This window comes from Toxoplasma gondii, chromosome Ib (genome assembly GCF_000006565.2).
Source record: "Toxoplasma gondii ME49 chromosome Ib, whole genome shotgun sequence".
Taxonomy (NCBI): Eukaryota; Apicomplexa; class Conoidasida; order Eucoccidiorida; family Sarcocystidae; genus Toxoplasma; species Toxoplasma gondii.
Window position 1 is genome coordinate 1,068,966 of NC_031468.1, and position 26,042 is coordinate 1,095,007.

General features: G+C 51.5%; 4 protein-coding genes across 4 annotated transcripts; 1 reads left to right on the plus strand and 3 right to left on the minus strand.

The window, feature by feature from the left end:
- Positions 1 to 304: 304 nt before the first annotated feature.
- Positions 305 to 6,473, minus strand: TGME49_209140 (anti-silencing protein, ASF1 family protein). The gene is made up of 4 exons (XM_018779453.1): positions 5,132 to 6,473; positions 4,240 to 4,343; positions 3,830 to 4,034; positions 305 to 2,079 (listed from the first exon to the last, which is right to left on the minus strand). The coding sequence occupies exons 1-4, from the start codon at positions 5,519 to 5,521 to the stop codon at positions 1,969 to 1,971; spliced, it is 810 nt and encodes a 269-aa protein (XP_018638452.1). The 5' UTR covers positions 5,522 to 6,473; the 3' UTR covers positions 305 to 1,968.
- Positions 6,474 to 6,565: 92 nt separating this feature from the next.
- On the plus strand, positions 6,566 to 11,214 carry NDH2-I (non-proton pumping type-II NADH dehydrogenase I). The gene is made up of 3 exons (XM_002369634.2): positions 6,566 to 8,801; positions 9,252 to 9,385; positions 9,872 to 11,214. Exons 1-3 carry the CDS (start codon positions 7,457 to 7,459, stop codon positions 10,247 to 10,249), a joined length of 1,857 nt encoding a protein of 618 aa, XP_002369675.1. The 5' UTR covers positions 6,566 to 7,456; the 3' UTR covers positions 10,250 to 11,214.
- On the minus strand, positions 10,652 to 21,123 carry TGME49_209160 (myristoyl CoA:protein N-myristoyltransferase). Its single transcript, XM_018779454.1, has 15 exons — positions 20,395 to 21,123; positions 19,896 to 20,117; positions 19,024 to 19,121; positions 18,527 to 18,571; positions 17,816 to 17,887; positions 17,214 to 17,363; positions 16,857 to 16,976; positions 16,103 to 16,303; positions 15,238 to 15,326; positions 14,407 to 14,507; positions 13,688 to 13,764; positions 13,088 to 13,170; positions 12,789 to 12,843; positions 12,377 to 12,442; positions 10,652 to 12,016 (listed from the first exon to the last, which is right to left on the minus strand). Exons 2-15 carry the CDS (start codon positions 20,092 to 20,094, stop codon positions 11,981 to 11,983), a joined length of 1,392 nt encoding a protein of 463 aa, XP_018638451.1. The 5' UTR covers positions 20,095 to 20,117; positions 20,395 to 21,123; the 3' UTR covers positions 10,652 to 11,980.
- Positions 21,124 to 22,519: 1,396 nt separating this feature from the next.
- On the minus strand, positions 22,520 to 25,346 carry TGME49_209170 (hypothetical protein). The gene has a single exon (XM_002369636.2). The coding sequence runs from the start codon at positions 24,768 to 24,770 to the stop codon at positions 23,520 to 23,522; it is 1,251 nt and encodes a 416-aa protein (XP_002369677.1). The 5' UTR covers positions 24,771 to 25,346; the 3' UTR covers positions 22,520 to 23,519.
- Positions 25,347 to 26,042: the final 696 nt, after the last annotated feature.

Consider the following 26,042-nt stretch of genomic DNA (forward strand, 5'->3'; position numbering starts at 1 on the left):
GGCCGCGCCGTCGCGCCGTCCGTTTTTCCGTTCGTTTTTCGCGAGAAAAGAAGTTGGATTCTTGCACTCCGCCAGCAGTCAAGAGGCCCTCTGAGAAGCAAATGTTAGAACGCAAGTCTTCATTCCTCCCGCGGGGTCGAGAAGAAACGCGACACCCAAGGCGCGCGACGCCTGCCTCCACACAGGCACACGAACAGAGCGAGGCGGCGGGTGTATGTACACCCGAGACCGGAGCCGGTGAGCTGTGTGCGGGTCCTGGGGGTTGTCGTTGTCTCTGTTTTTCTCTTGCTTGCTTTTCAGGCTGAACTTGAAAAGCTGTGGCCATCCGGCTGTTGCTTTCACATACGAGAGTGGACTGGTTCTCCCTTTTCTCGCGCCGCAAGTCTCACCCGCGCCTCACCGGTCGACTCGAAGCCCAGGGGGCTGCTTTCTGAGAAGAGAGGCCAACTCTTCAGTGTCGTCATCTGTGCGTTGCCTTCCTCCTCTCGTGAGAGACAAAACGGACTTCTGCGGTGAGGCGAACAGCTTCGGAGACGGCACCGAAGCTACGGGCGGAGCAACAGTACGGACTGAGGACATCCGATGGACTCTAGATCCACGAGCAATGCTGCTCCGGCTCTCTCTCTCAGGAGGCAAAGCGAAGAAGGAAGATCCCGAACTCACACATCCATGCTCCCCTGTCCATCCTCGCCTGTTCGGCCGCCTCGCGCCTCCGACGTACGCGGACATGCATGCATATATGTATAAGTAAAGGCATGTGAAACCTGGGGCGTAGCGATATACATACACTTCTCCACCTTCCACACCCTTCTATCTATGAATGCACATATACGTATATAGGTATGAATAAATCTACATACAAAAGTGTGTGTGCAAACGTATATGCATATATATATGTATACGTAGATGCATATACAAAAGAAGGCGCAAGAAACGTATCCAGAGATACCTGTTTCACTGTGTCCAGTCCCGATTTCGCGATGCTCTGTAGCGTTTTTATTTCGCTCGCTTGCGTTTTATATACTGATGAAGATGTGTGTCCACACTCGTATGTGCACATGTGAACGTATACATAAATACATATATATATATATATATATGTATATATAGGTATAAGCTTATCCGTGAGCATACACGCAACTGTGCGTGGAGATTCATGTTCCAGTGTGCTTGATGCACATTCCGCGCTTTCTGTGAAATTTTGATCCTTTCCTTGCGTTTTCCTTAAATGGGTCCTTTGACAAACGCCAAGACAGACTCTCGCTTTGGTCATGCATGTCCCTCCCCAGCCCCAGCTCCCTTCTCTCGCATGACACTTCGTTGTTTTTCACGGGTGACGCTGCCTCCTCTTCCGACACTGCTATCTGCCCACATACAAATATACATACAATCAGCTTTATTCAAAGAAATAAACAGGAATAGATCTACACATGTACATCAGCACAGGGCTTGCAGGTGAGGCGAGAGGCTGGAGCTGTGTTGTACTGTGTGTTGCGGGAGAGAAAACAGCCAAAGAGACAGTACAAGGAAGAGACAAAAGCTTTATCTGCGAGAAGTCGAGTTCCAGCTGATATCCCGATTCTCGCACAGTGTCGTCTGCAAGACACCTGTCTCAGTGCACACACACACACCTCTCGCTGCATGCGCCGCCTGGAAGCGTTTCGCATCCATCGCGGAAAGAAGGAAGATACATAAATGGAGTCGAAGAAAAACTTGCGACACCGCGACAATCCGCCGCGATCACCTTCTTCATTTGCAGAAAACAAGAGATATCCCCTACTCACTCACGCAGATGCATATATATATATATATATATATATATATATATATAAAAGCATACATGCAGTCGCGTCAGGTGCATGTGCAGGTGAAGGAATGATGTATGGGGGGGGGGGGCGGCTGCGGCTCTGCACACAGTCGACTGTCCGCGCGCTGGGTCTTTGTGAGAAGACTGTTTAGACTTTTTTCTCAGAACATTTCGACATCCACGCTGCTCGCGCCATCCACGGAGGTGGCGGTTGGAAGAATCTCCATCGCAGCTCGAGGGTCCGCGCCTCCAAACGCCGCGGCGCTCGTGAACTGTACGTACACCGCAAGACAAGCGAGGCGACAGCGCATTCGATGGCACAGATTCGACACCTGAGAGGGGAGAGTCGATTCTCGTCGTCTTGCGAATTTCGCACTTTAGCTCTCTCTCCACATGCACTTCGGCAGAGAGCGCGAGATCCAGAGAAAGCATCGACCGAGAAACGCGTTCAGCTTCCCGAGAAAAGGACAGAGTCGCTCTGCCTCAGATTCCGCCTCCCTCACTGGCACGCTTCGAGGGATTTGGCTCGCCTCACGAAGCAAAGCGCGTTGTTCGCTTCTGGAGACACCCTCTTTTTGTGGGAAGCAGACATTCCCTGCATCTCCATCTCACACTCCATTTCCTCGCATAAAAAACACAGACCTCCACTGCCCTCCCGGAAGAAAAAAGCGAAAAAACCTTTTCGACTGACAGGCGAGAGGAGAGAGGAATGCGAGAACGAGTCAGAACGTCAAAGGACGTTGAAATCCTTCCCCCAAACGACCGTACGCGCTGGTATAACAGAGGGGATAACGAAGACCTCAGCTGCTCGAAGCGCGCCGACGAAACCACACAAGTGTATAGACACACCCGAGACACGCATCCATCGACCCGGCCGACAGCGGACAAACGCACGCGAATGATACGAATATATATATATATATATATATATATATAGATAAATATATATATATATATGTATATATATATATATATAAATTGGTTCAGGTAGGGGGCTGAAGTCATGCGGGACTGAAGAGTCGGAAGAAAGGTTTTCTTTTTTCAAGCCAACAAACTTCCACACAGCAGTGAAGCAGGCAACCGGGGATTGACCTGAGACAGCGAGGTCTTCTTAGTACAAAGATCACTCTATAACTAAATTTATGTATGGGTGAGTAGAACTGCGGATTCTTCTATGGAAAACGGCATGTAACGAAGACCACAAGAGCAGGATGGTCTTGAGGGAGGAGAGAGAAAAGAGTCAAAACTGTCGTTCACTCTTCTTTCTGCGGTCTCTGCATTTCCTTGACAACTGCAAAGGGCCCCCTTTATCTCTCACAGCAGCTCTTCACGAAGGAAGTGAGTCTCACTCACAGAACCCCTTCGCTCGTAAACCGAGTTCTTTGAATGTAGTTTAAGTTTTTCAGGGAAAGAAGAACGCGGCTACTCCGGTCAGGGCCATCGTGCTAAGACCGTCAGTTCCGAGACACCACATCCCCAGAAGCGTACAGCTGGACGCCTGTCGCGGTTTCCGTTCACTGCATCCGGAACTGTTTTCTCTCCATATCTGAGAGAAACCGACGGAGCGAATGGCCCTCTTTTGAACGAAACAAAGCAGGAGGCGTTTGCTCTCTCAACTTCCCCCCAACAGGGATGGATTTATTGCACTACACGGCACCTGTTATGTCGTTGCACATTTCCTTTTAGTAGTGTCTCAGGGAGCAATCTTTGCAGCTGTATCTGGATTCGTCTTCTGCAGTGACGATCTTTTCAAGTCCGAAACTCCCCTTTTCTCAGCTCTTTTTTGTTGTTCGCGGGCCTCCTCCCCTCTTCCCCCTCACAAAGTTCGTTCGCTCTCTGCTCCACTCTCTACTCTTCCTCCTCTTCCTCCTCTTCCTCCTCTTCAGTCTCCCTCTCGTCAGTGCCTTCCTTCTCCTCTTCTTCAGCTCCTGCGTTCCTCGCCTCTCCAGATGTTTCTTGCGTCTCCGTTCGTGCGTCTTTCTTTCTCTCCTTCGACTCGCCGTCAGGCGCCTCGACGCTCACCTTCCCCGCCTCTGTCGCCGCTGGGGACTCGACGGCCTGTCCTGCAGCTGTCGAGCCACCGGCCTGCGCTCCCTCGGGTGTTCCGACACCCGAGTCTTCATCCCAGACGATGGGGAAGCGCGTGACTCGCGGTTCGTCGACGATGCAGCGAACCAGTTTGTCGTAGATCGGGACGTCCGGCGGATTTTCTCGGAGAACTGTGTCGCTGAAGAAGCAGAAGAGCCTCCCGCAGAATGGCACATGGAGAGAACAGCGCGCCGCAGAGAGGGCTGCGAAAAACTCGCAGAAACACGGTGAAGTCCGCGAAGAGAAGGAAGGCACACAAGACCCGCAAGGGTGGACGTACACAGCAGCGGGTGGCTCAACAACCTCTCGAGAGCCTCTCCCCCGCTGTCCCTCGCTTTTCTCACCTGTACGCGTTGTTCAGGTAGTACCCGATCCGCATAAACTCTTGCTGTTTGTACAGCGCGCAGACCAGCACCGCTTGCATGCCGACAACGCTGCTCGGATCCATCTGCAAAAGCAGTCACACGCGAACCTCGCGCTTTCGGCGCATGCATGCGCATCCAAGCAGCCACACCCATATACATGCATGTACAAACATGCATACTGACAGAACGACCTGAAGCCTCGCAAGGGTGCTGCTGAACGAAAGACGCAACTGAGGCGGAACTCCTCGGCCGTCCACGTTCCCAGAAAACGGGGACGACGCACACCCCAAAAAGAGTCTCCTGATGCACCAGCTACACGGCGAGACCTTCCTATACTTGCTCTTCTCTACGTCAAGCAGATACAAGCATACACATATGCACACACACACACATATATTATATATATAATATATATGTATATATTATATACGTATACATATCTAAATAGATGAATGCATGCGTAAACATTCCATATGTTTGTGTGAGGGTGGATAGCTATCTGTAGGGGTGAAGGGGAGAGGGACTTCTCGATCGCCTCTGTATTCCGGTGCCTCTTCGTACGCGCGCGTACATCGCGCCGCAGGGTCTGGCGCCGTCGCCGAGGAGGACCAAAGCAACAGAAAGGAGACAGCAGTGAAGTAGAGGGAAGGCAAAAGAGAGTGAACGGAGAGCAGAAGAAACGTAGACGACGAATGCCGCATCAAGAGAGACAAAGAACGAGAGAGAAGAAGAGAGAGCATAAGAGAGAGGAGAAGAGAGGAGAAGAGAGAAGAGAGGAGAAGAGACGAAAGTAGAGAGAGAAGACTAAACGGAGGGAGGAGAGAGGGGCAACGGAGGAGAGCGGAAGGTTCGAGAGAGACAGAGTTCTCACTTTGGTGTAATCTGGAGCGTTGACGGCGAATTCAAAGGCAAGCACACCTCGTTCAATAGGACCGAGCATGACGGAGTCGAGGAGGTAGTCGCCGCCGCCTTCTTCCTTTTTCTTTGCATTTTCTTCTTCTTCAACATCCATGTCTCCCTCCACGCGTTCTCCGTCCGCGAGACTCTGGTGGCTAGGCAGCCCAGAGGAGGAGAGCGCCGCGAGTTTCTCCTTCTTTCTCGCCTTCTTCTCGCACTCGGCAGAGCCTACGTAGACTACTCGCCACTCAATGTCCTCCTTCAAGGGCGTCAAGGCCTCGAAACAAATTTCGAAGACGAACGGCGAAGAAATCGGCGAGGGATTGTTCCCCAGCCGAATGTTCGTCACATTAACCACCGACATGGCGCCAGGAGAAGAAGAGAGGGGAGAAGAAGAGAGGGGAGAAGAAGAGAAGCGAGAGCAGAGACGTATGGAGGATGGAGGGGAGAGGAACGCGAAGAGAGAGGAGAGGCGGACGGAGACGCAGACTGCGAGAACTTGACGGCGGTTTGAGGGCGGCGCGCGAGCGGAGAAGAATCGCAGAGGAAAGAGCTGGAGAGAACGCGGCGAGAAGAGAGAAGAGAAGCAGGCTAAAAGCAAGACACACCAGAGGCTCTCTGGTCGTTGCGTACGCTTCACACACCGCGCCGAAGAAGAGAGACGTCGAGCGATTCGAGGTCAAGAGAGAAAACAGACCAAGCTCCCTACGAACAGAGAGAACAGGCGCGATGACCGAGAAAAAAGGAAGAAGGAGAAGGGAGGACAGCGCACGACGGAGAGTCCCAAGACATCTTCACCCAGCCTTGCGCAGTTCTTCTGCACACAACTGGCAGAGAAACTTCTTCGTCGACTGTCTCCCTGGAAAGAAATCGACGCAGACGCCTCTCGGGGGAGGCTGTCTCTCTCCTCTTGCAGGGTTCTTCCTCGAACGCTTGCGAGCCGAGAGAAGGAGAGAGAAGGAGAGAGAAGGAGAGAGAGATGGCAGAGGCAGGCCCGGCAGATGCGTGTGTAGCGCCTACGTTCTGCGTTTTCAGAGACCAGGGCGGAGGCAGCACCTGCGAGAGTCCGTCTCTCGTCCTGGGGGGCGCGGACGTTTTCTCCGACAGGAGACTCGTTCAGCTTTTTCTCTCCTTTCAGGCGAAATGGGTAGAACAATGCACACTCGGTCTCCGAACCATTCGCTGGTGCAGGCGAAACGCAAGGCATCCCGAAGGAAAAACGCGCTTTTCTCCCTCCTCTCTGCCCCTCTCTACAGACGCGCTAGCAGACACACACCTGCCCTGTCGCGCGCTGTTTTCTTGCTCGGAAGGCAGACGCCGCAACCTCTCTCGCGCCGCGCAGGGCCAGGAAGAAAGGCAGAAGGATCGACTGCCTTTGCGCTCTCGCTGTAGCATTTTCCACTGTCAGACACACTTCAAAAAGCCTGGTCTTGCTCGAGGAAAGTCCTATTCAATCTCCTTCTCCACGAAAGAAGACTCCACCTTCTGGTCCATCTGGGTGCTGTGCGGCATCTGACAAATCGCGCGCGGCAACGCGCTGCTTTGCTTGCGCGGTCCGCAACGTGAGACGCCACTGCAGAGAGATTTTTCTTTCCTCGATTTCCTCTACTTCCCCCCAGTTTTCTCCACTCAAGTGTACAGAAAGAGGGAGGGCGAGAAGAAGGCAGCCAGGCGAAGGAAGAGCGAGCGAACAAGACGGCTCGCGCCGGAAGAAGGAGGCCGGGTGGTGCCGCACCGCGTATATATACGCGCGCGCGCTGGTGTAGGTATATGCTTACACAAGGGGGGCTCTTTTCTTCTGTTTGTCTTCATTTCTCTTGTGGTTTTCTCTCGTCTTTCGCCTTTCGCCTTTCGCTTCCCTGCGGATGTCTCTTTTCCTCTGAACTGGAGAGAGGAGGGAAGACAGAACACCCGTCGTGGCAGAAGGCGCGAGGTTCCGGCAGCGCGACAAGAACAGAGAGTCGTTTCCTTTCCTTCAATTTTTTCATTTCTTTGTTGGCCAAACGTATCCAGGAAGAAGTCAAAGGACTCAGTTTCCTGGAGTCGCTTCTTTTTGCCGACTCGCCGGAAAGTCCCTCTTCCCTCCTACCCACCTCCCTTCTCGAACTCTCCCTCCCACCGGTTCGTTGCGGCTTTCTTCTCCGAACGACTCCGTCAATCCTCTCCTCGTCTGCCCTCACGCACTCGCCCATCTCGTCGCGCGCCTGTCTCGTTCTTCTTTTCTCTCTTTTCTCGCTTCTCTCCCCGTTTTTCGCTCTCTCTCTTCTCTGCTGAAGAGATCTCTGGATCCCCGCACACCATGGCAGGGCAGTGGCTGCGGCTGCTGGCGGGGGCCTCTGTGCCTATGCTTAGCCTGCCGGCGCGCTGCGACTCTCCAGCGTCTCCGTCGTCTCCTTCGTCTCCGAAAGAGCGCGTGTCTGCTCTGCTGGCTCAGCCCCCGCGTCCGTTCTCCGCCTTCTCCCCTGTCTCCACCTGGATGTCCACCAAGTGGACCAGCTTTCGCCTCCGAACAGGCCTCCTCTCTCCCGCGGCGGTCGCCGCCTCTGCGGTCGCGTCTGCGTCTCCGGCTGCTCGCGAGGCGCCTGCGAGGAGACAGAAGGTGGTGGTTGTGGGGTCAGGCTGGGCAGCTGTCTCCTTCCTCGCGGACCTGGACATGACTCGCTACGAGCCTGTCGTCATCTCTCCGCGCGACTACTTCACCTTCACACCGCTGCTGCCGTCCGTCTGTGTGGGGACTTTGCCTGCGAGTGCATGCATGACGGGTGTGAGGGAGTTGCTGGTTCGCGGCGGAGTGCCCTGCGGAAGTTTCTACGAAGGCCGCGTCGCGGAGATCTGCCCTACAGAGAAGAAAGTTCGCTGTCAGTCGACTCACGGGAAGGCGCAGGACGCGCGCGAATGGGAGGAGAGCTACGACTACCTCGTGGTCGCCGCGGGTGCCGATGTGAACACTTTTGGAGTCCCTGGAGTGAAGGAAAACGCGTTTTTCGTCAAGGAGTTGGAGGACGCAAGACGCCTGCGAAGCGCGCTGTTCGACGTCATCGAGACAGCTTCTGTCCCCGGCGTCTCCGAGGAAGAGAAGAAGAAACTTCTTCACTTCGTTGTCGTTGGAGCGGGTCCGACAGGCGTGGAAGTCGCCGCAGAGATCGACGACTTTTTCCAGGCCGAGGGCGCGACTCACTTCCCGCAGCTGCGGCCTCTCGTCCGGATCACCGTGGTGGAGATGCTCCCGACAGTCCTCGCAGCCTACAACAACGACGTCCAGGCTTTCGCAAAACGCCTTCTGGAAGAGAATCCACGCGTCGACCTTTGCCTCCAGTCGCAGGTCGTCGGAGTCGGTCCAGACTCGGTCAAGGTTCGCACAAAGCGCGCCGACGGCCAGGTGGAAGAAAAGGAGATGCCCTGCGGCCTCCTCGTGTGGGCGTCGGGGATCAAGAGTCCAAAGGTCTGTCTCGACCTCGCCAGAAAGACCGCCGAGCTGCGCGAGGCTCAGCAGCAGTCGCCCGTAATCCTCGTCGACCAGCAAATGAAGGTGCGAGGCTGCGAAGGCGTCTACGCGCTCGGAGACTGCTGCAGACTCTCGCCGCCTCCTCTCGTCCAACATGCAGACACCCTGTACGAAGCCGCCACGGCGAACGGAGCAGCCAGTACGTACAGCACCAGAAGAAGCAAGGGAGAAGAAGAAAACAAGAAGAGGGAGAAGAGAGAGAGAAGAAGAGAGAGAGAAGAGAAGAGAGAGAAGAGGAGGGAGATAAGAAGAGAGAGAAGAGGAGGGAGAGAAGAGAGAGAGAAGAGAAGAGAGAGAAGAAGAGAGAGAGAAGAGGAGGGAGAGAAGAGAGAGAGAAGAGAAGAGAGAGAAGAAGAGAGAGAGAAGAGGAGAGAGAGAAGAGAAGAGAGAGAAGAAGAGAGAGAGAAGAGGAGAGAGAGAAGAAGAGAGAGAGAAGAGAAGAGAGAGAAGAGGAGGGACAGGAAGACCGAGAAGAAGAAAAGGAAGAAGAACGCGAACGAAGAGCAAGGGAAAGACAGCGCAGGCAGAGAGAACGGTGATTGAGATTTGACCTGCCAGCGAATTGCGAGCTGCGCGCTTCGTCTTTCAGGCACTGACTGGCTGGAGAGAGAGGCGCCGAAACTGAGCACTGTCTTCCCTCAACTGGCCAGCAGCAAATACGACTTTTCCCAGAAGCCGCGTCAAACGCAAATGACAAAGGAGCAGTTCGTGAAACTTCTTGCGGTGAGTGGAGCGCATTTGCTTCGTTCCTTTCCTTCACTGGGAAGCGGAATTCTCGTTCTCTTTGAGCAGGCGCTCGTGTGTAGGTTCCTCTCTTCTGACTTCCCCCTTCTCCCCGCCGATAGAGGAGCGTTGCTGTAGCGGGCGTCGTAGATCTTCCGCGCGCATTGCATCCTCAGTCCTGGGTGCCTGTCTTCTCTGCATGGTGTGTGTCTGCGAGCTTCCACTCCTCGGCGTTCAGAGGAGACCAAGTGAGGCAGGCATCTGGCAGCGGTCCGTTGTCTTTCCGCCTCGCGCTTCTTCGTCTGTGCCTCTCCTGTCTTCCCGCGTCTATCCATCTGCTTCGCGTATGCGTTTAAGAGCTGCTTTCACTCTCTGTGTGGCTGTTCCCCCTCTCGGGGCGGCGCGGTGTGGACTCTTCTTCGCTGCGGGTGTCTCCGCCCCCACTGCGACTCACAACGTCTTTGCATCTGCACGGCTGCTCTGCAGGACATCGACGCGGCGTACCGCGCTCCGGCGCCGACGGCGCAGAACGCGAAGCAGGCAGGTCGCTACTTGGCGCAGACGTTCAACGCGTTTCCGAGTGTCGAGGAGAAGCGCCGAGCGCCTGCGTTTGTGAACCAGACGCGCGGGGCGCTGGTCTACCTCGGGCATGGGCAAGCAGCTGCAGACATCGAAGGATGGAGGACGTTCTTGGGCGGCGCGGCGACGCTGCTGCTGTGGAAGGCGGCGTACCTCCAGATGCAGTTGACTTTGCACAACGCCGTCGCGTGCCTGGGCGGGTGGCTGCGAACCAGTCTGGTCGGCAGGGCCGTCTGCCGAGAGCACCTCGACGGAGAGACTGTGTACGGCGACCGACGCAAGTGAAGGCTGTCGCCGCGTCGAGCAGGACCGCGAACGGCGGGGGGAGGGCAGGACCAGAGAGCGAAGAGCGACAAGTCGAAGATGCGGCCTTTCGAAGAGGGCGGCGGAGAGACGAGGCAGAGAGACAGAGCGAGTCTCGGCGAAACTTGTGAAGGATCCCGGGCCGATTGCTTTTTTCAACGTGTCTTCCGCGGCTGACGGAGCCTAGCGAAGTGTAACTGAGAGAGCCAGCGAGCGTTCTCTCTCGGAATGACAAATCCGACTTTCTGTACACTTTCCACCTGACTCTGCCGCGTGAGCACATGGGGTCCTCCTGTGTGAGATGAGAATCCTGGAAACCCGGGAAAATTTCGTCCTTCCTCGAATACTTGTGTAAATGTATATATATATATATATATATATATGTGTATATATAGATATATATATGTATATATAGATATATGTGTGTGTATGTGCATGTACCGAGGGTGTGGTCTTGGCCTCTTGAGACATCTAGAGTGTCTGCATTTCTTGACTTTTGTTTTTTTTCCCCGATTTTTTGTCTCATTTGAGTGTCCGCGCGCGGCGTCTCGTCGCAGTCGCACAGGCGATTCTGGCGCTCCGAGAAAAAGGCCTCTCGAAAAGTTTTTTCAGAAAAAGTACGTGCTTCGGAGACCTCGGCAAGGGGCCGGGCAAAGGAGACACCTGAGGAAGGTGCAGCGTTCGTCAGTGTCTCGAGAATGTCTCTCTCTCGCGCATGCTCGCGTCGTCAGTCTCTCAGTGCAACGTCCTTCTTGCTGGAGACCAGCCAGGCGCAGAGCCGCTCGGGTCTGGCGACGTGGAACCGTCGAAAAAGTCACAGGTTTCTGTGACTTTCAGGTTTTGCGTGAAATCCATTTGGAGGGAGAGGGTAGCTAGAAGAGGCTCTACAAACTTGCACAACAAAAAGGAGGCTCAGCTGCTGTTGTCAAAAATTTGAAACGTTTGAATCCGTTAAGTGAGAAAACACTTAAACCCTCCGCAGTCTCTGTGCGGAAGAAGCGGTAATCGCCTCACAGTTGACCTAGGCACAGCGAGAGACGCTCGACTTTGAACGAGAGACGAGAGACGCCCTAATTCGAGAGGCGGCATGGGTCCTGTTTTGTGGTGAAGCTCTGAGTCGCTCGGCGGTCGATCTGGGGGGAGTTTACTCTCGTGTCGACAGAGGAGGGATCATTTGATATATCGATGCGCGCCTCTCTATTTTCGAAGCTGCGCGCCAGGGGACTTGCCGCCAGTGTTTGACAGCAAAGGAAACGGCGTTTATCGCTCCCTCGTTTTCCTCCCCTGTCCGTCACCTTCTGCTTCGTTCACGGAGAGAAGAAAAGCGCTTATCTCACTGTCAAGGAGAAATGCGATTTCACCGAGAGCCGACTTAAACGAACCGGGTTCAGTTGCAGAAGGAAAGAGTCGGTCGAAGCCGACAGACGGCCCAGAGCGGCGGAGACACACGCGGGAGGGAGAAGAAAAACGAGAAAGAGGCGCAGAAAAAAGAAGAAAAGAGAAGGTGACACTCACAAGACGCACAATTCGTCGCGAAGAGCGAGAAGCGGAAGGGGGGGAAGAGACCTGGAGGGAGAAACGTCTGTGCCTTCGAGCTTTGCCAAGATGCGACGGCGGAAGAGAAAGCGAGAAAACAGGCAAAAAAATAAAAGTAGGACAGTCCGCGAAGCCGGAAACCGAAACTTCCCCCGCTGCCTCGGCTGTCTCGACAGGCTACAGCAGAACGAGTCCTACATCGCTGTGCTTCATCTGAAAAAGCGCAGAGTGGAGAAAGACGACAGTCGCAGAAGAAAACAAAAAAGAACTGCAGCTAGTGCAGCGGAGACGAAAGCAAACGACAGGCGTGGAACGTTGTGCGAGGAAGAAAAAAGAGAAAAAGGAAGAAAGAGAAAGAAGAAAGACCGAGCACTTTTTAGGCAAAAGAAGACACACGCGTGAGAGAAGATCGAGGTAAAGAAAGAGCACCAGCTGAGAATAAAGACAGAGGGAAACACAGCAAAGCAGACATTCGAGAAGCGAAAAGTGACCTCTGTTTGCGGGAGTACTACCCCCCAACGCATAGTGTTGATGTGAATCCTAGATAGAAATATAGAGACAAAAAAAGCCTACTTCCGGGCAGCGCCAGTTGTAAATGTAGTAACGCAAAAATCCATCTCCAATTCCAAACTTCAAGTCCTGAAAAGAAACAAGCATGTCCAAGAGTCCTTGCTTTCGAACTCGATGGTCTCCTCCTTCTCACGCCTTCCACGCTTTACATCTGTCTGTTGCTCTATCTCTCTATGTATCTCTCTACCTGCATGCATATATATATATATATATATATATATATATATATATGTGAAAATGTACAAGGCTGATGAAGAGATGTCTCGCGGTTCTAGCTGGTTCACTCCTTTTCCTCATTCCCTCGCTTTTTTCGTTTTGATCTCTTCTCATCCAACCGTGTGAAGCTCTTCAAAGTGCCTCACTTTCCCTCGCGCTCTGGAAAGCCTTGCCTTGGAACGAACGCGAGCCTGCTTACCTCGACGAAAGATTTATTCTCCATCACATCCAGAGCGTTGAAAACGTCGAAGTCTCTGAGAAAGAAAACGAAGAAGATGCATGCCAGGTTCGTTTGCGTAGCAACTGGACGGAAGGCCGGAGAGACAAGAAACGCGCAGAGAGTCTCTGCAGGCACTCGAGGGGCAACGTACACTTTCACGAACAGAGGCGCTCTCACAGACGGCGAGAGAGGATGGACGGCGTTCATGTCGCGCGAGGAAACGGGAGACGCGCGAAGGACACAGATACGAAATCTGCGGAGACGAAGAAAGACCTTACAGCTGCTTGGCTAGACAGAGGGCGTCTTCGATGAGTTGCTTCAAGGGGACAGTCGTCGCCACGTTGTAAAAAGAGTAAGCAGCCTGCAGGAAAAACCGAAACCGTTTCCGCATGACTTTCCTCGATTCGAGAAAAAAAACAGAGGTGTTGAGAGAACACAACACAACAATCATTCATATATATATATGTATATATATTATTCATATTTTTTTTTCTATAGTTTCTATATACATTATATATTTGCATATATTATATATTTAAATGTATTATATGTTTACATATGTTTTATATTTTTATATGTTTTATACTTATATCCATTTACTAATAAATGGATGTCTATGGATGTCGCGGGTGTCTTTCTCTCTGCGGACAAACGGTACTTGTTGGCGAGCGCGCATCCGCAAGTGTATGGGGAGAGATGCAGCGATGGAAGCACAAATACAGATTCGCGTGTACAGACCCGCATGCATATATCTGCAAAGGTACACTCGACGGATTGTTTCGCGGTGAGCAGAGGAGTCGCTGTGAGCATTGGACGTGTGTTTGTGTTTGAGAAACATCTCGTCGTTTTCGCTTCCTTTCCAGTTCACTTTCTCGCACCTTGATTTCCTTGTATTTCTGGTTGCCAATGACTGACGACGGAAGTTCGTAGAAGGAGATTAAGTCCGTCACCGTTCCTGGAGGCAAAGAGACTCACACTGGGTCACCTTCCCTCGAAAAAGAGGATTCTTCCCTGTAGCTTCGTCCTCCCTTTTCACTGCTCTCTAGGAAGAAAAACGCTTCCTTGTGCAGAAAGCACCCGCTCCAAGACAAGGTGTGGAAGATTCGGAGCAGACAGATGCAGCGATTCTGCGCAGCATTCATTCGTCGAAACGCTTGCAGAGACTCTCCTGTCTCGCCCCCTCATGCAAGTGGATTTTCTTGCAGGACGGAAACTAGAGAAAGTCTCTGACGCAGTGCGGGGAGTGAGACGCGTGCCAGCGCAGAAGGAGAGACAGAGGAAACGTCGGAGACAGAAGAGAAGAAATCGAGAATCCCCGAGACAGCCAGACACCGACTCGGACGGAGTCACGCAGCTGGAGGAAGAAGAAGCGAGACATTGAGAGCGAAAGAACGAGAAAGACAAACACAGAGAGATGTAGATCGAGGTGGAACAGCTAGAAGAGAGAGACGTAAATCGGACTCGACGGAGATGAAGAGAGCTAGAGACAAAAAGCCAACGCGCCTGGATCTGATTATGGAGACGCACCTAGTGAGACCGAATGCGAAAAAGACAAAGGAGCAGAAACACCACAAGAAACTCGGTTCCAGCCACCTACCTTTCGTGCTGGTGCGTACGTACACGTGAACGACGCCTTCTCTCGGAAGAAGCCAGTGAGCGACTTCCTCTTGTGTGAATTCGCAGTGAAGTTTGAAATTCCTGCAAAAGAAAAAAGGGACTAGAGAGGACGCAAGAGATTAGCAAAAGGAAATTCAAAAAAGAACAGACTACGGCGCACATAAACTGTGGCGGAGAAGACTCACATTATACACGCATATAGATAGAGAGAGAGTCGCACAAAGAGATAGAAAATCTGATACGTATCTACATAAACAATGAAATTTAGATCTGGTTAGAGAATTGAATTTACATTTACAGAGAGAGTTACAACTAAGTATAGCGAATTGCAATTATATCTGAAGAACTACAATTACTTCCAGACAGGGAAATAAAATTACATCTAGAGAAGTAAAAGTATATATGTATAGAGAACTAAAATTGTATCCAGATACAGAACTGAAATTACATCTAGAGAATTAGATGTGTACAGAGACAGGCAGGTATGCAGGTATGAAAACAGCGCGAGGACGGCCACTAATCTGCCAGGCAATCTTTGAAAATCCGAAATTCGTCTTTTGAGAAATCACAAAGTGACATGCGCGAGCACTGCCACAGCGCGAGAAGCAAAACCGAAAAAGTGAGGGAACAGAGAAGAGAGCAACGAATAGGAAGAGAGGAGAGACGAAAACAACGAGGAAGAAGAGAGGAGAGAAGAAGAGAACAACGAAGAAGAGAGGAGCGATAAAGAGAGCCGAGGAGAGAGAACCACAGAGAAAAAGAAAAGGTTGAAGAAATGTGTGTGCATGTTACTTTCGAAGACTGGCCGTACCTTAAGTAGTTCGACAGAAGTTTGTGAATGTGAGGCACATCTTCCGGTTTCGCAGGTCTGAGTCCGGGAGTCGAGGGACTTTCTTTCACCTGAAAATCCGAGCACTACTTCATTTTCTGTGGTTCATTCGCAGGGATTTCTTCTCTCCTTCTCGCCTCTTTTCGGACGCTTCCCTTACGCCACCAGAAAGAAAGAAAACGCTGTCTACGAGACGCAGTTGACAGAGACGCGGAGGCGCTTGGGTCTCGGTGCTGCGTCACTCGAGCGACAGGAGAGCTTTCCTCTTTTTCAGAAACCTCGTGAAGCTGCAGATTCTTCTCCACAGTGGACTGCCTTCGAGGTTTCCTCCTCTCTTCCTTTGCGGAAGGAAAGACGAAACATACGCCAGACCAGGCAAACGATCCGCACCCTCCCAAACACAAAGAGAGACGGACAGCCTCACGGAAACACACAGCAAAAAGCGAGAGTCAACAAGGAGCGCGAAAAGATACACAGATGCAAGGTGTACAGGCAGCCGCCTCGGTGAAGATAGATTGAAGATGCACACAAATTTTAAAGTTCACATACGCGCATCCTTCTATGTACAGAATTTACACCTATATGCATACACATATATACATATATACATATACAGATCGGTCCATGGGCATATACATTTGAATGCATATATACATATATATATATATATATGTATATTTGTTGATGAGGAAATGGCTGCAGGGATTGAGAAGAACGCATAGATAGACAGACGGATAGAAAGATGAAGAAGTAGATCATTATCCGCCATAGATGTGTATAGAAAGTTGATTTTATGAGTGACTGATGAGCAACAAGTTCCCTGAAATGGCGTGCGACTGCGACTTACACGGTAGAGTTTTATGGATCTGCTGATGGTCATCCGCTCGCTGAGTCCGCTGAAGCCGACTTCAATTAATTTTTTTGGATTCAGGGATCGATGCCAGTAGCGACACTGGGCTACGGGAGTTGGGAGCACCACGCCTGCTGTATAGACAGCCTGCCAGATGCTGCGGAGGTTCACGCGTCTTGTGATTTCCTTGATGAGAACCTGGAGAAAAGCCAAGCAAAAGGAAGAAAAAAGAAAGAAGAAAGGTGGAGAGAGAGAGACAGACAAGGCGAGGAGAAGGGACCTCCTTTCCACCTCCAAGAAGCAGGAAGAAAGAGAATTCATCTCCGTCTTCCCCAGTCTGGCGACGAGAGGAGGTTCACAGCTGCATCAGAGAAGGGCATCACCGCAGAGACACACTTCGAACAGAGAAAGAAGGAAGGAACAAGGAGAAAAGCGAGGAAGAAGAGAGACGGACGTGAAAGAGCGCATGGCGGAGACCACTGAGAACTTGTGCAGCAAGAAAAGAGAAGAAAGAGAGAAAAACAGGGAACAGAAGAGACAGCGAGATTCAAGCCGAGGGAGGAAAAAGAAGAAAAGGCACTGGAGAGTGAAGGGGGAAGGATGAAACGAGGGAAAGAAGTACAGAGGATGAAAGAGAGACAGTGAGAGATGTGTGGAAGAAGAGAGAGGCAACCGGAAAGAAAAGGAGACGGAGGGATAGCGAAGAAGAGGTTAGACGAGAGGAAATCCGCGGGAACGATCTGGCGTTTACCGGCGCAAGACGCTTGGACCGAAGCTTTTTGTGTACGCAAAGAAAATTCACTTCGGCCATCGGAACGCTGTCGGAGAAGACGCGAATCTGCGAGGGCGTCGCGGTGATGAAGCCAACAAGCTGAAAAGGACAAAGAAAGGAGGAAGGACCTCCACAAAGTACACTGTAGCACCAAAGCAGTCGAAGAAGACGAGAGAGCTTCCACGCTCAGGCGCAGAAAAGAAGCGACAGAGAGGAGGAAGAGAGGAAGAAGAGAAGAAAAGAAGGAGGGGGCAAGGTCAGAGATGCACAGTGCGACGAGGAGAGAGATGACAAAGGTGGAAAGAAAAACCGAAGAAAAAAGGATCTTGCAGCTACCTTGTTCGTCGAGGAGACTCGGACGCCAATGACCCAATCGCGATGGCAACCTGGAGCTGTGAGCGCCCAGTCGAGAAAGTCCGCAGAATAATTAAAGCGAAATAAATTGTCGTCGTCTTCCACGTAGTGTTGACTGAGAAGATCGTACACCTGAACAAAGCATGTGCATCTTGCAGATCCAAAAAAACGCATCCACTCACAGCCATAACGGCATGTAGACACATGCAATTATCTACATGCATATCTACATACATACATATACATACATTCAAATACATACATTCAAATACATACATATACATGCAAATACATACATGCATGCATACAACCATACATACACACATCCAGATATACATACAACCATATATACATACATATGTGTATTGACTGATTTGAAGATAGCGAGACAGAGGTAGACAGAACGACAGACATCGATACATGCGCCTATAGATGCGTATACGCAGGCATGTCGAACTGCTCACATGTACGCAGCCATACAGATTCTCCTACGTGTATACACTTTTGTGTGCATGAGGAAGGAACAGTCGAACTGTTATTCAATCGCAAAGGTCTTTGCTTTTCTCCCTTTCTTTTTTGTTTACCTCCTTCAGCTCCTCAGGATCCCTCACGTCGCACTCGCACCAGACAAAGCCATCGGGGAGCTTGTACGGCTCCTAAGCGCATGCGCACAAAAAATAAAAATAGCAAAAGGTTCCAGATCGCACTTTCAGATCCCCAAAGATGTGTCTGTAGAGATGAATAAACTCGAGAGGTCAAGATAGACAACATAGACAAGATAGACAGACACACATCTACAAAGGCATACGGGCAGAAATACGTGTATATACATATATATATATATATGTAAATGTATGAATATCGACATGGGGACAGACAAATAGAAACTTGCAGACGTATCTTGATATCGAGATGCAGGAGACAATTACAGCGACACGCAGACCTGGGCGTCTAAATAAAGGCAGATCGCTCTGTTGAAGTTAAGGTGCATAAAGACACACCTACGTATGTATATATATATATATATGCATATATATATATATATATACATATATATATATATATACATATATATATATATATATAGCAGTCGATACATACGGATTCAGCAATCCGTTAATTTATCGGAATGGTGTCTTATCCAAGCATATATATATATATATATACATAGAGTTTAGATACAGATAGAGTTATATGTAGAGGCGAACGCCGAAACTCGAGACAGAGAAGAAAGGCAGAGGCTTTGATCAGAAGCGCAGGTGAAGTGTGGCAAGTCGACTTCTCTTGGCACCTACGGAGCGCACTTGGTCGACAGTTTTCGTCTCGATCGGCCCTTCTTTCTGTCAAAAAAACACCCGCGTGGACAGCCGAAAGACAGAGCATCCGGAAATGCAGAATCGGAGAAATGTGGGCGTCCACTCGAGTCTCCTTTTTGCACCCTTAGTGTCCTCGGATGTTTTTTCTGGACTGGAACACGACCGTTCCCCCCGTCTCTTCGTGTGAAAATGCAAGACGTCTCCTCCCCCCGTCAACGAAGAGACGCGACGCCTCGAGACGAAGCAGGCATCGCTGGAGTTCAGCTTCCAGCACGAGAACAGGCAGCCCACTGCGTGTGTGTAATACGTCACTTTCTAGGTGAAACGGAGAAGCGCGTTTGTGAACAGGAGAGAGTCCTGCTCCAAAAATCCAAGGGGGACGAAAGCGTCCTTTCCTCTCAACGAGAAGAGACGCCTTTTCCCAGACGAGAAAGCGAGGCTCATCGCCGAACGAAAAAAACATTTTAGAAACTTACTCCTTCCTTAGGTTCGTTCAGTTTCGGGACTGGCTGGGTATCCCAGAAGGTGTGTGGCGCGAAGGGCGGTGAGACGCCTTTATTGCTCACGCGCATTTCTGAGAAAAAAAGCGACAGCGACACTGGATCTCGCGTAAAGATCCCCCCCTCCTCCAGGTAACCTTCGCCGTTTTCCAACGACAGACGGATTTTCTGAGTCGAGAGACACACAGCTGCATGGACGGCGAACAGACGCGAGAAGCCTTATCCAAAATTCTCCAAGATTAACGGCAACGTTCTGAACACCGCTCACGCATCACTTTATTGGCCACTGAAGATCCTTCAGTTCCCACTGCATTTCTGATTTTCGATTTCTCAGCTTAATCGAACCAGGCGTTTTCCCTGCGTCTCCGCTCAATAAAGAATGCCAAGGATCCAGCGAGGTTCGTCGACCACACCACAGAGGGTCTTAGAAAAAAAACGAGGGAGAAGAACTTTCAGAAACACGATAGATCCAGGAGGATGTTAACTTTAAGAGATTACCGACGACACCAGTCCAAGACGTCTTCCTATGCTTTTGCCCTCGTGTGAATTGTTCTCCGACTAGTCTCCTTCCTGGATCGCCCTCTGCCTCTCCTGTCTTGTTCTCCCTTCTTTTTCTGTTTTGTCCTCACTTCCAGTGCTGGCTGCTACTTCCCTTCTTCTTTGTGCATCCACTGGGTTGTGATGGTGATCCCCCGCATGTGAAGCGACACCTTTGTCAGTTCAGTATTCACCGGTTGGTGATTTGTTTTTTGATTTTTCTCTTACCACATCCCTATATTATTGATATTTATAACATTTAGCTTCTTCGGTGCCTCGCTGCGTCGAAAGACTCGCAGACTTGCTCTCACCTCGCATGAGCGAAATCAGTTGGCCTTGAGAGGTGAGAGCCCCTCGATCCTTTCCAGTCTTGTCTCCGGTTCCTTCTTTCTTCTCTGCGTTCTCGGAAACGGACGAAGAGTTTCCTTCTGTTTTCGTCTCAACCTCGAGCGCCGGAGCAGCTACGCCGTCCTTCGATAGGTCTGCCCCTACGGTGTGGGTCTCCGCCATCTTTTCGAAAATAAAAAGACGCACTGAAGTGAAAAATAAGGAGACACAGAGAGAAGAGAAGGAAAGACTTAGAGAAGAAAAAAAAGAGAAGCGGAGAGGACGCGAGACACAGAGGAGAAGCGAAAATGAAAAGACAAGGGGAAGGGAGAAGAGACAGGAGAATTCTCCAAGGCAAAGCGAGGAGAACGGATGTTGTCTCTAGTAGCCACAGCTAGAAAAAGGAATAAGACAGCAACGATGTATTGACGGCTCTAAGCTTCCACCGTGGACGAAGTCTCCAGCTGGCGACCGCCTGCATACCGTCTCTGCTTGGTGGACGAAGGATTTCGAGTTTCTCTTAAGAAGAGTGAGAAAGGCGACTGGAAGCTGCAGAGAAAGATCCACTCCTCGCGGGCCAGGAAGCGACGCTTCGTCGCAGACGCAAGTTTTGGAGATATGACCAGAGTGCGACGAGAAAGGCCGGGGAAAGAGACAAGAAGAAGAGCGGCACGACGAGCGGGGGCGAGCGAGGAACGACTGACTTTTCCGGGGAAAAGACAGTTGTGTATCCTCGAGGCGATGGACAGCTGAGAAGTGGACTTCTTCAGTCGATAGGGACGCGTGACGGCGCGCTAAGGAGAAGACCAGGTCACAGAAGAGAAGGGGGAGAAAGACGACTCAGCGAAAAGAGAAAAAAAGTGACGCTTTGGGGTTCGAAGTTGGCAGCTGAGATCGGCAGAGACGCTGGGGGTAGCTCTGCAGCGGAAACAGTAAAGCGGACGGAAAGACGAAGGTGGGAGAAGCCCATTCCTGCAGAAACTGGTGAAGAGAGCAGGAAGGAAGAGAACGGAAACAGAAAAGCGAGTGTACCACGCGTGAAACTCTCTCTTCAGCGCTGCGTCATGAAAACGTTCACGCACAAAGAAAAGGACACACGCAGAAGCTGTGTTCGTCAAGCGTATGCACACCGGAGAGAAAGCTAGAAAGCGAAACCGCTGGACGTCAGGAAACGGGGCGCGAGACAAATTGTGGAGTCAAAGACAAATCCCGAGGTTCAACAAGCTAAACAGGAACAGCGGGGGTCCGCGTGGCGAAGAAAAGTCGAACTGGAAACGAAGCGATTCAAGACACCAGTCCATCTGACTGCGTCGGAGGCCAAGTTCACGCAGGCTGTCTCGAAGCTCGCGTAAAACTGGCTGCAGACGAAGAAAAGTGGAACTGTGATGGTCGAAAATCCCCGATCCTCAGACGTTTTCGAAAGGGAAAGGTCCTGCGTTGGAAGGCAAAACCGTGCGACTTGAGGTGATTCCACTTCGGTGGGTGGTGCAGTTCCACGCGCTAAAAATTTGGACTAGGTCTTTCACTCGAACCCCCACGTTGTTTTTTCTCTGGGAAGAATGAGAAGAAACGCCAGGTTGCACTTACCGGAGCACCAAGCGCATCTGTGTAGAGAGAGGACTGAAGCTGGACGCTCCACGTTACCGACAGGGTTCGTAGGTTTCCACTTGCTGTTCTTGATAATTATTGCAGAAATGGAACCAATGGAACGCCATTAACATAACAAAGGTAACCGGGGCAATCTGGGGTCAAAAACGCGTTGCGTACACACGCCAGAAAAGTCTTACCAATAATCCTACTCCATCAGTGTGTGTTCTAGAGGAGGAACGCCGAAGTGCGTATATAAAGCCAGTGGAGGGCCTCTGGTCTGAAGCAATCGTCACGGCGGCGGAGCCTACATCTCAGCAAAAGTACAGTTTCTATGCACACCTGAGTTACCAGATGGACGCTAGATCATGGAGAATCCAGTGTGTACGCGGCCACGCTGCAAACGAATTTGGTACCCGAAGACGTGCTTCCTGCGAAGAGATATAGGGAGGAGTGGAGGTTTTCTGTCTTCGGTAGGTTTTCAGGTTTTGCATGGCGGTTTTGTCAGCACACAGATGCCTGTGTAGATAAGCAGCTGGACGATCGAAATGTGCCGTTTGTGCCTATCCACTTGAACTGCAATTTCACTTTTTCATGCCCTCCACCTGCCTCTAAGGTGTCGAGCAGATTAGACGGTGGGGCGCAAGCAGTCTGTGTCTGCAAATCGTCCAAGTCTCTCGAGATGTTTTCAAGAGATAAAAAACTCGCGAGTCGGCTCGACTGCAAGAACCTTTTTCTTTCCCCGGCCTCCTGTTCGTTCCACAGCTGTGTTCAGCGCCGGGGCAAAGGTAGCTTTGAGCTCGCAAGAGCACACCTTCGCGATTGCCTACGTACGTTTCCCCGTAGTTTACGGCCACCCCACGCCTCATTCTGTCCTTGTAGCGGGACAGGCGCTGGCAATCCTTTTCTGGCCGACACAGAAGAAATTCCGCGCCGAGCTTGAAACACACCACAAGACTCGCGAGACAGACACAGAAGGTTTCCGTACTCGCCTGTTCAGGCGAGAGAAAGTACGCGATGCGTTCGAATCAAATTGGCAAGTTTAGTGCTGAAGAGTTATTGACGCATAAACCAGTCTCCATCATGAATTCCGTCAATCTCCAGCCGTGAAACACACAACTCGTCCCAGTGGACACTGGCCATGTCGCCGTTCTCAAGCCGCGCATACCACGGAAAAACCAATTGGATGCTACGTGTGGTATCAAACACCCGAGATTAAGCTCATCTGTCTCGGAACACGGAAGGGGTGACAGCTCAGCTTGCTCCTGTGTGGGAGGTCACCATCTTTTTGGAACTTACTATGTCGGTCGAAGTGGGCACTAACCACGCAGGCGTTTCTTCCGAGACATACAGAAAAGTGCCGAGTTCGCAGTTCCAGAACAGGAAAAAAAGGAAGCGATGAAAGGTGGATGCAACTGCCTCGTCACCACGATGGGTCCGCCAGCAGCGGTCGGTTCCACAGAAAAACCCCTCAGGAAGTCAAACATGTCTACAGTGTCGAAGGCAGAAAAGTGCTGTCTCCGCTTCCCTATCAGTTGTTCCAGTAGTGCGTACCAGAGGGAAATATATGCTTCAGATCTACGCGAATTCGGGGCGGGCGTCTTCCACGAACATTTGACAGCAAAGAGGGGAAACTGGAACGACCACCAACGGTGAACTTTTAGCGTTTCTAGCGTTTCGTGGTGTTACCTTTATCCGCTGTGCGCCTCGCAGCCAGCAACTGAGAGTAGAATCTTGTGCAGAACGTGTGAGTCCCGCAAAACTCCGCGTTTTTTTACTTCAACCCCAGGATAATGTGCCGCTTTTGAGTCGCGTTATGGAACTTAGTCGGTATCTCGTCGATGTCGCCTTCCATTTTTCGCAGAACAATAGCTAATCCCTTTTCTTCCGCACCTCCTATTTGAGTGCACGAAGTCGCGGGAATTCGATTCGCGTTCACCTCCACGAAACGTGGGCAGCGTGCTTCTTCTTTTGCCTCGAGTTTCTGACTAGGTCACCCATATTTCCTCCGCTCTGCAGAGTTAGCTTTCTTGTGTGGCGGTCGTTTCTGCGGGTGGTCCGCTTAGCGCTGCAGACCGGTACTGCTCGAAGACGGGCCACAAGGTCTTTACATCGTTTTGCGTTCCTTGACACTTTCTCACACTTTCTTGGATGGAAAGGACTGCAGCGGCAGCTTGGCTGTCCCCGCTCTCCGTGGCGGCCTTTGCAGCTTCCAGAAAGCGGTGAGCCGCGTAGAGGATCCACCCGCTGACGCTGATGCTGCAGAAGCGAACTTTGGTCTCTTTCGAGGGGAAAACTTTTTGCAGCTTGGCCGAGTATGCTGTGAATGTGAGGTGGTCGCAGTCAACGAGTTTCTCGTCCACAGTTTCTTCTTCGAGGTGGAGAGCTGTTCGCACAAGCGCGTTCGCCAGCGTCCACCTTGCCTGCTCCATCGAAGCCACATACATGTCCTCCGGTTCGTTTTCGTGTCCCTTGGAGTTCGCAGCCAGAACCCAGAAGCGAAACATTCGAACGTCCAGGCCTGGTAACTCCTTTGCTACGGTTGCGAAAAGGGCGCTGAACGCAGGCAGTGCCTCCTGGCTGTTCTGCCTCAGAAGTTCGCGCAAGTCGACACTTTCTCGTAGAATCTGAACCGCTGCCGCGAGTCTCGCGGGGTCACTCCCCTCTCCTCCGGATCGGTTCACGGCTTCCCGCAGACACCACATGATGATCGTTTCTGCGGCTTGTTCCACCTGCGGGAATTTGCTGATTTGCTTGATCGGTACCTTCGTGCTATCTGCCCGCAGCTGCAGCCAGGGGGCCGGCTGAAGCACCGGTGCGCGAACCCTCTCAGTTCCCGACAGCCCCTCCGCTGGTGGAAACAAAGAGACTTGTGGAGTCGCTTCGTACATACCCACGGTGCTGTAGGACCGCAAATCCGCCAAAGGTGGATTCGTGCGCGGAGGCGACACGCTCAGCTGCCAGTACTGGTGACTTCCGACCGGCGGGCTAGACCAGAACGGATCCGGCCCGCGAAACGCTTCACATCGTTGCCCGAACTGGGGATTGGTACTCGGGGGAATTCGTAGGCCAGTTCCTGCTGCCAGTTCCGACCGGCTCATGTACTCTGCTTCTTGCGGGGCTGCGTTGCCTGCTGCGTCGGAGGGTGACGGGGTGAGGCAAACGAGGAGAGTTACGAGGGTAAGGAGTGAGCGAACAAGAACGCGTGAGAAAAAACCAGAACGCGGGACATAAACGTGTGCATCCAAAGGCTGGGAGGACGAGCCCGCCATTTTGCCAGAAGTTTGGCGGAAACAGTGGGGATGTACGCGGAAGGCATAAAGGGCGCCCAGAAAACACGCCCACGGGAAAATCAACGGGGGTTCAGACCAAACTGACGCCGTCGTTTCTCCACGAATGAAAAAATAGATTGCACATTCGCTCAAGGGACGCTACACTCGACGGCAGAAGCGTGGGACAGCAAAAGAGACCGAGAGGGCTGTTTACCTAGACGAGACAAAGTGCTACCCCAGGAAAAGTCCGTGTCTTTCAGAGAAGGGGGGGGCAAGGGCCACTGAGAAGGCATAGTGACTAACGCCGAGAAAACGGCTCATTGACTTTTCGCCACGGAAAACTAGAATGCTGCACATGCTAAGAGGTCACTGAATCGCAGAGAGGATCAGAAACACAGAGATGACCAGAAATGGCAAAAACGCTTATCGCGTACCCGGCAACGGCTTCAGTGAACCGCGGCCGTGGTCGCGTTCCAGTGAAGTGTCCCAGTCAAAGGACTACCGGAACTCACTGGTTCCTCGTCAGATAGCGAAGTGATTACGGTACAAAATTGATTTGACGTCGATTCTCTTCGCGCAACGGCTCACTCTTTTGCCGGAAAACGTTCCCCTAAACGTGGAGTGTCTAGCTAGCTGGCGGTTCCGGTTTAGGGGCACGTCAGACTCTCAGTTGCTTGTTGAGCAAAGAAGAATGTCCCGATGATCGCGAAGAGACAGAAACAGTCCTTGACAACACAGAGGCGCATTTGAGACAAGAAACAACACCCTCTCCAATCGTGGTTTCCCGGATCCCCGCACAAGACATCTCGTTCTTGCCGTCGGCACCACGTTGCGCGAACCCTGATACCCCAGTGCACGTTGTAACCACAGTGCAAGCCATCAAATGCATTTCTGGAAAAGGCCATTTATCCTGAGCAGTATAAAGTGCTTAAAGTGCTTCATGCAGTGCCTCTTGTGAACACGAAACTGGACAGGAAGACAGCGTAAGGGATAGAGGTTGTCGGTAGCACAACTCTGTAAAGGGGAACCGCACATTGCCTCATACGTGACCTGTGGACTTATACCGCCTTTCATGTTTATTTCTGTTAGCGCATTCGAATGATCCACCGTCATCTCAAGTGGAATGCACCATGATAGAGGCAACGGTACGAATTACCATTCTGACCTTGGGATAGGGTCTAGGAGGCCGGTTCAGTGTCAGCTGTTAATTCGGTTTTTGTTCCGTAACATGTGCGCTTTTTCTCTTTAAAGTTTTGGTCCAACACCATCAGT

Excerpts from the sequence above, each read along its gene's own strand:
- TGME49_209140 (XM_018779453.1), bottom strand. The coding sequence starts at position 5,521 with ATGTCGGTGGTTAATGTGACGAACATTCGGCTGGGGAACAATCCCTCG. Across the intron at positions 4,035-4,239 it reads TACCTGAACAACGCGTACAG|CGACACAGTTCTCCGAGAAA; the intron begins GTGAGAAAAGCG and ends CTGCTTCTTCAG. Across the intron at positions 2,080-3,829 it reads CGGCGACAGAGGCGGGGAAG|TTCACGAGCGCCGCGGCGTT; the intron begins GTGAGCGTCGAG and ends GTGTACGTACAG.
- NDH2-I (XM_002369634.2), top strand. The coding sequence starts at position 7,457 with ATGGCAGGGCAGTGGCTGCGGCTGCTGGCGGGGGCCTCTGTGCCTATG. Across the intron at positions 8,802-9,251 it reads CACGGCGAACGGAGCAGCCA|GCACTGACTGGCTGGAGAGA; the intron begins GTACGTACAGCA and ends TTCGTCTTTCAG. Across the intron at positions 9,386-9,871 it reads AGTTCGTGAAACTTCTTGCG|GACATCGACGCGGCGTACCG; the intron begins GTGAGTGGAGCG and ends GCTGCTCTGCAG.
- TGME49_209160 (XM_018779454.1), bottom strand. The coding sequence starts at position 20,094 with ATGGCGGAGACCCACACCGTAGGGGCAGACCTATCGAAGGACGGCGTA. Across the intron at positions 18,572-19,023 it reads TGAACGAACCTAAGGAAGGA|AAAGAAGGGCCGATCGAGAC; the intron begins GTAAGTTTCTAA and ends TTTTTTTGACAG. Across the intron at positions 13,171-13,687 it reads AGAAATACAAGGAAATCAAG|GCTGCTTACTCTTTTTACAA; the intron begins GTGCGAGAAAGT and ends TTTTTCCTGCAG.
- TGME49_209170 (XM_002369636.2), bottom strand. The coding sequence starts at position 24,770 with ATGGCGGGCTCGTCCTCCCAGCCTTTGGATGCACACGTTTATGTCCCG.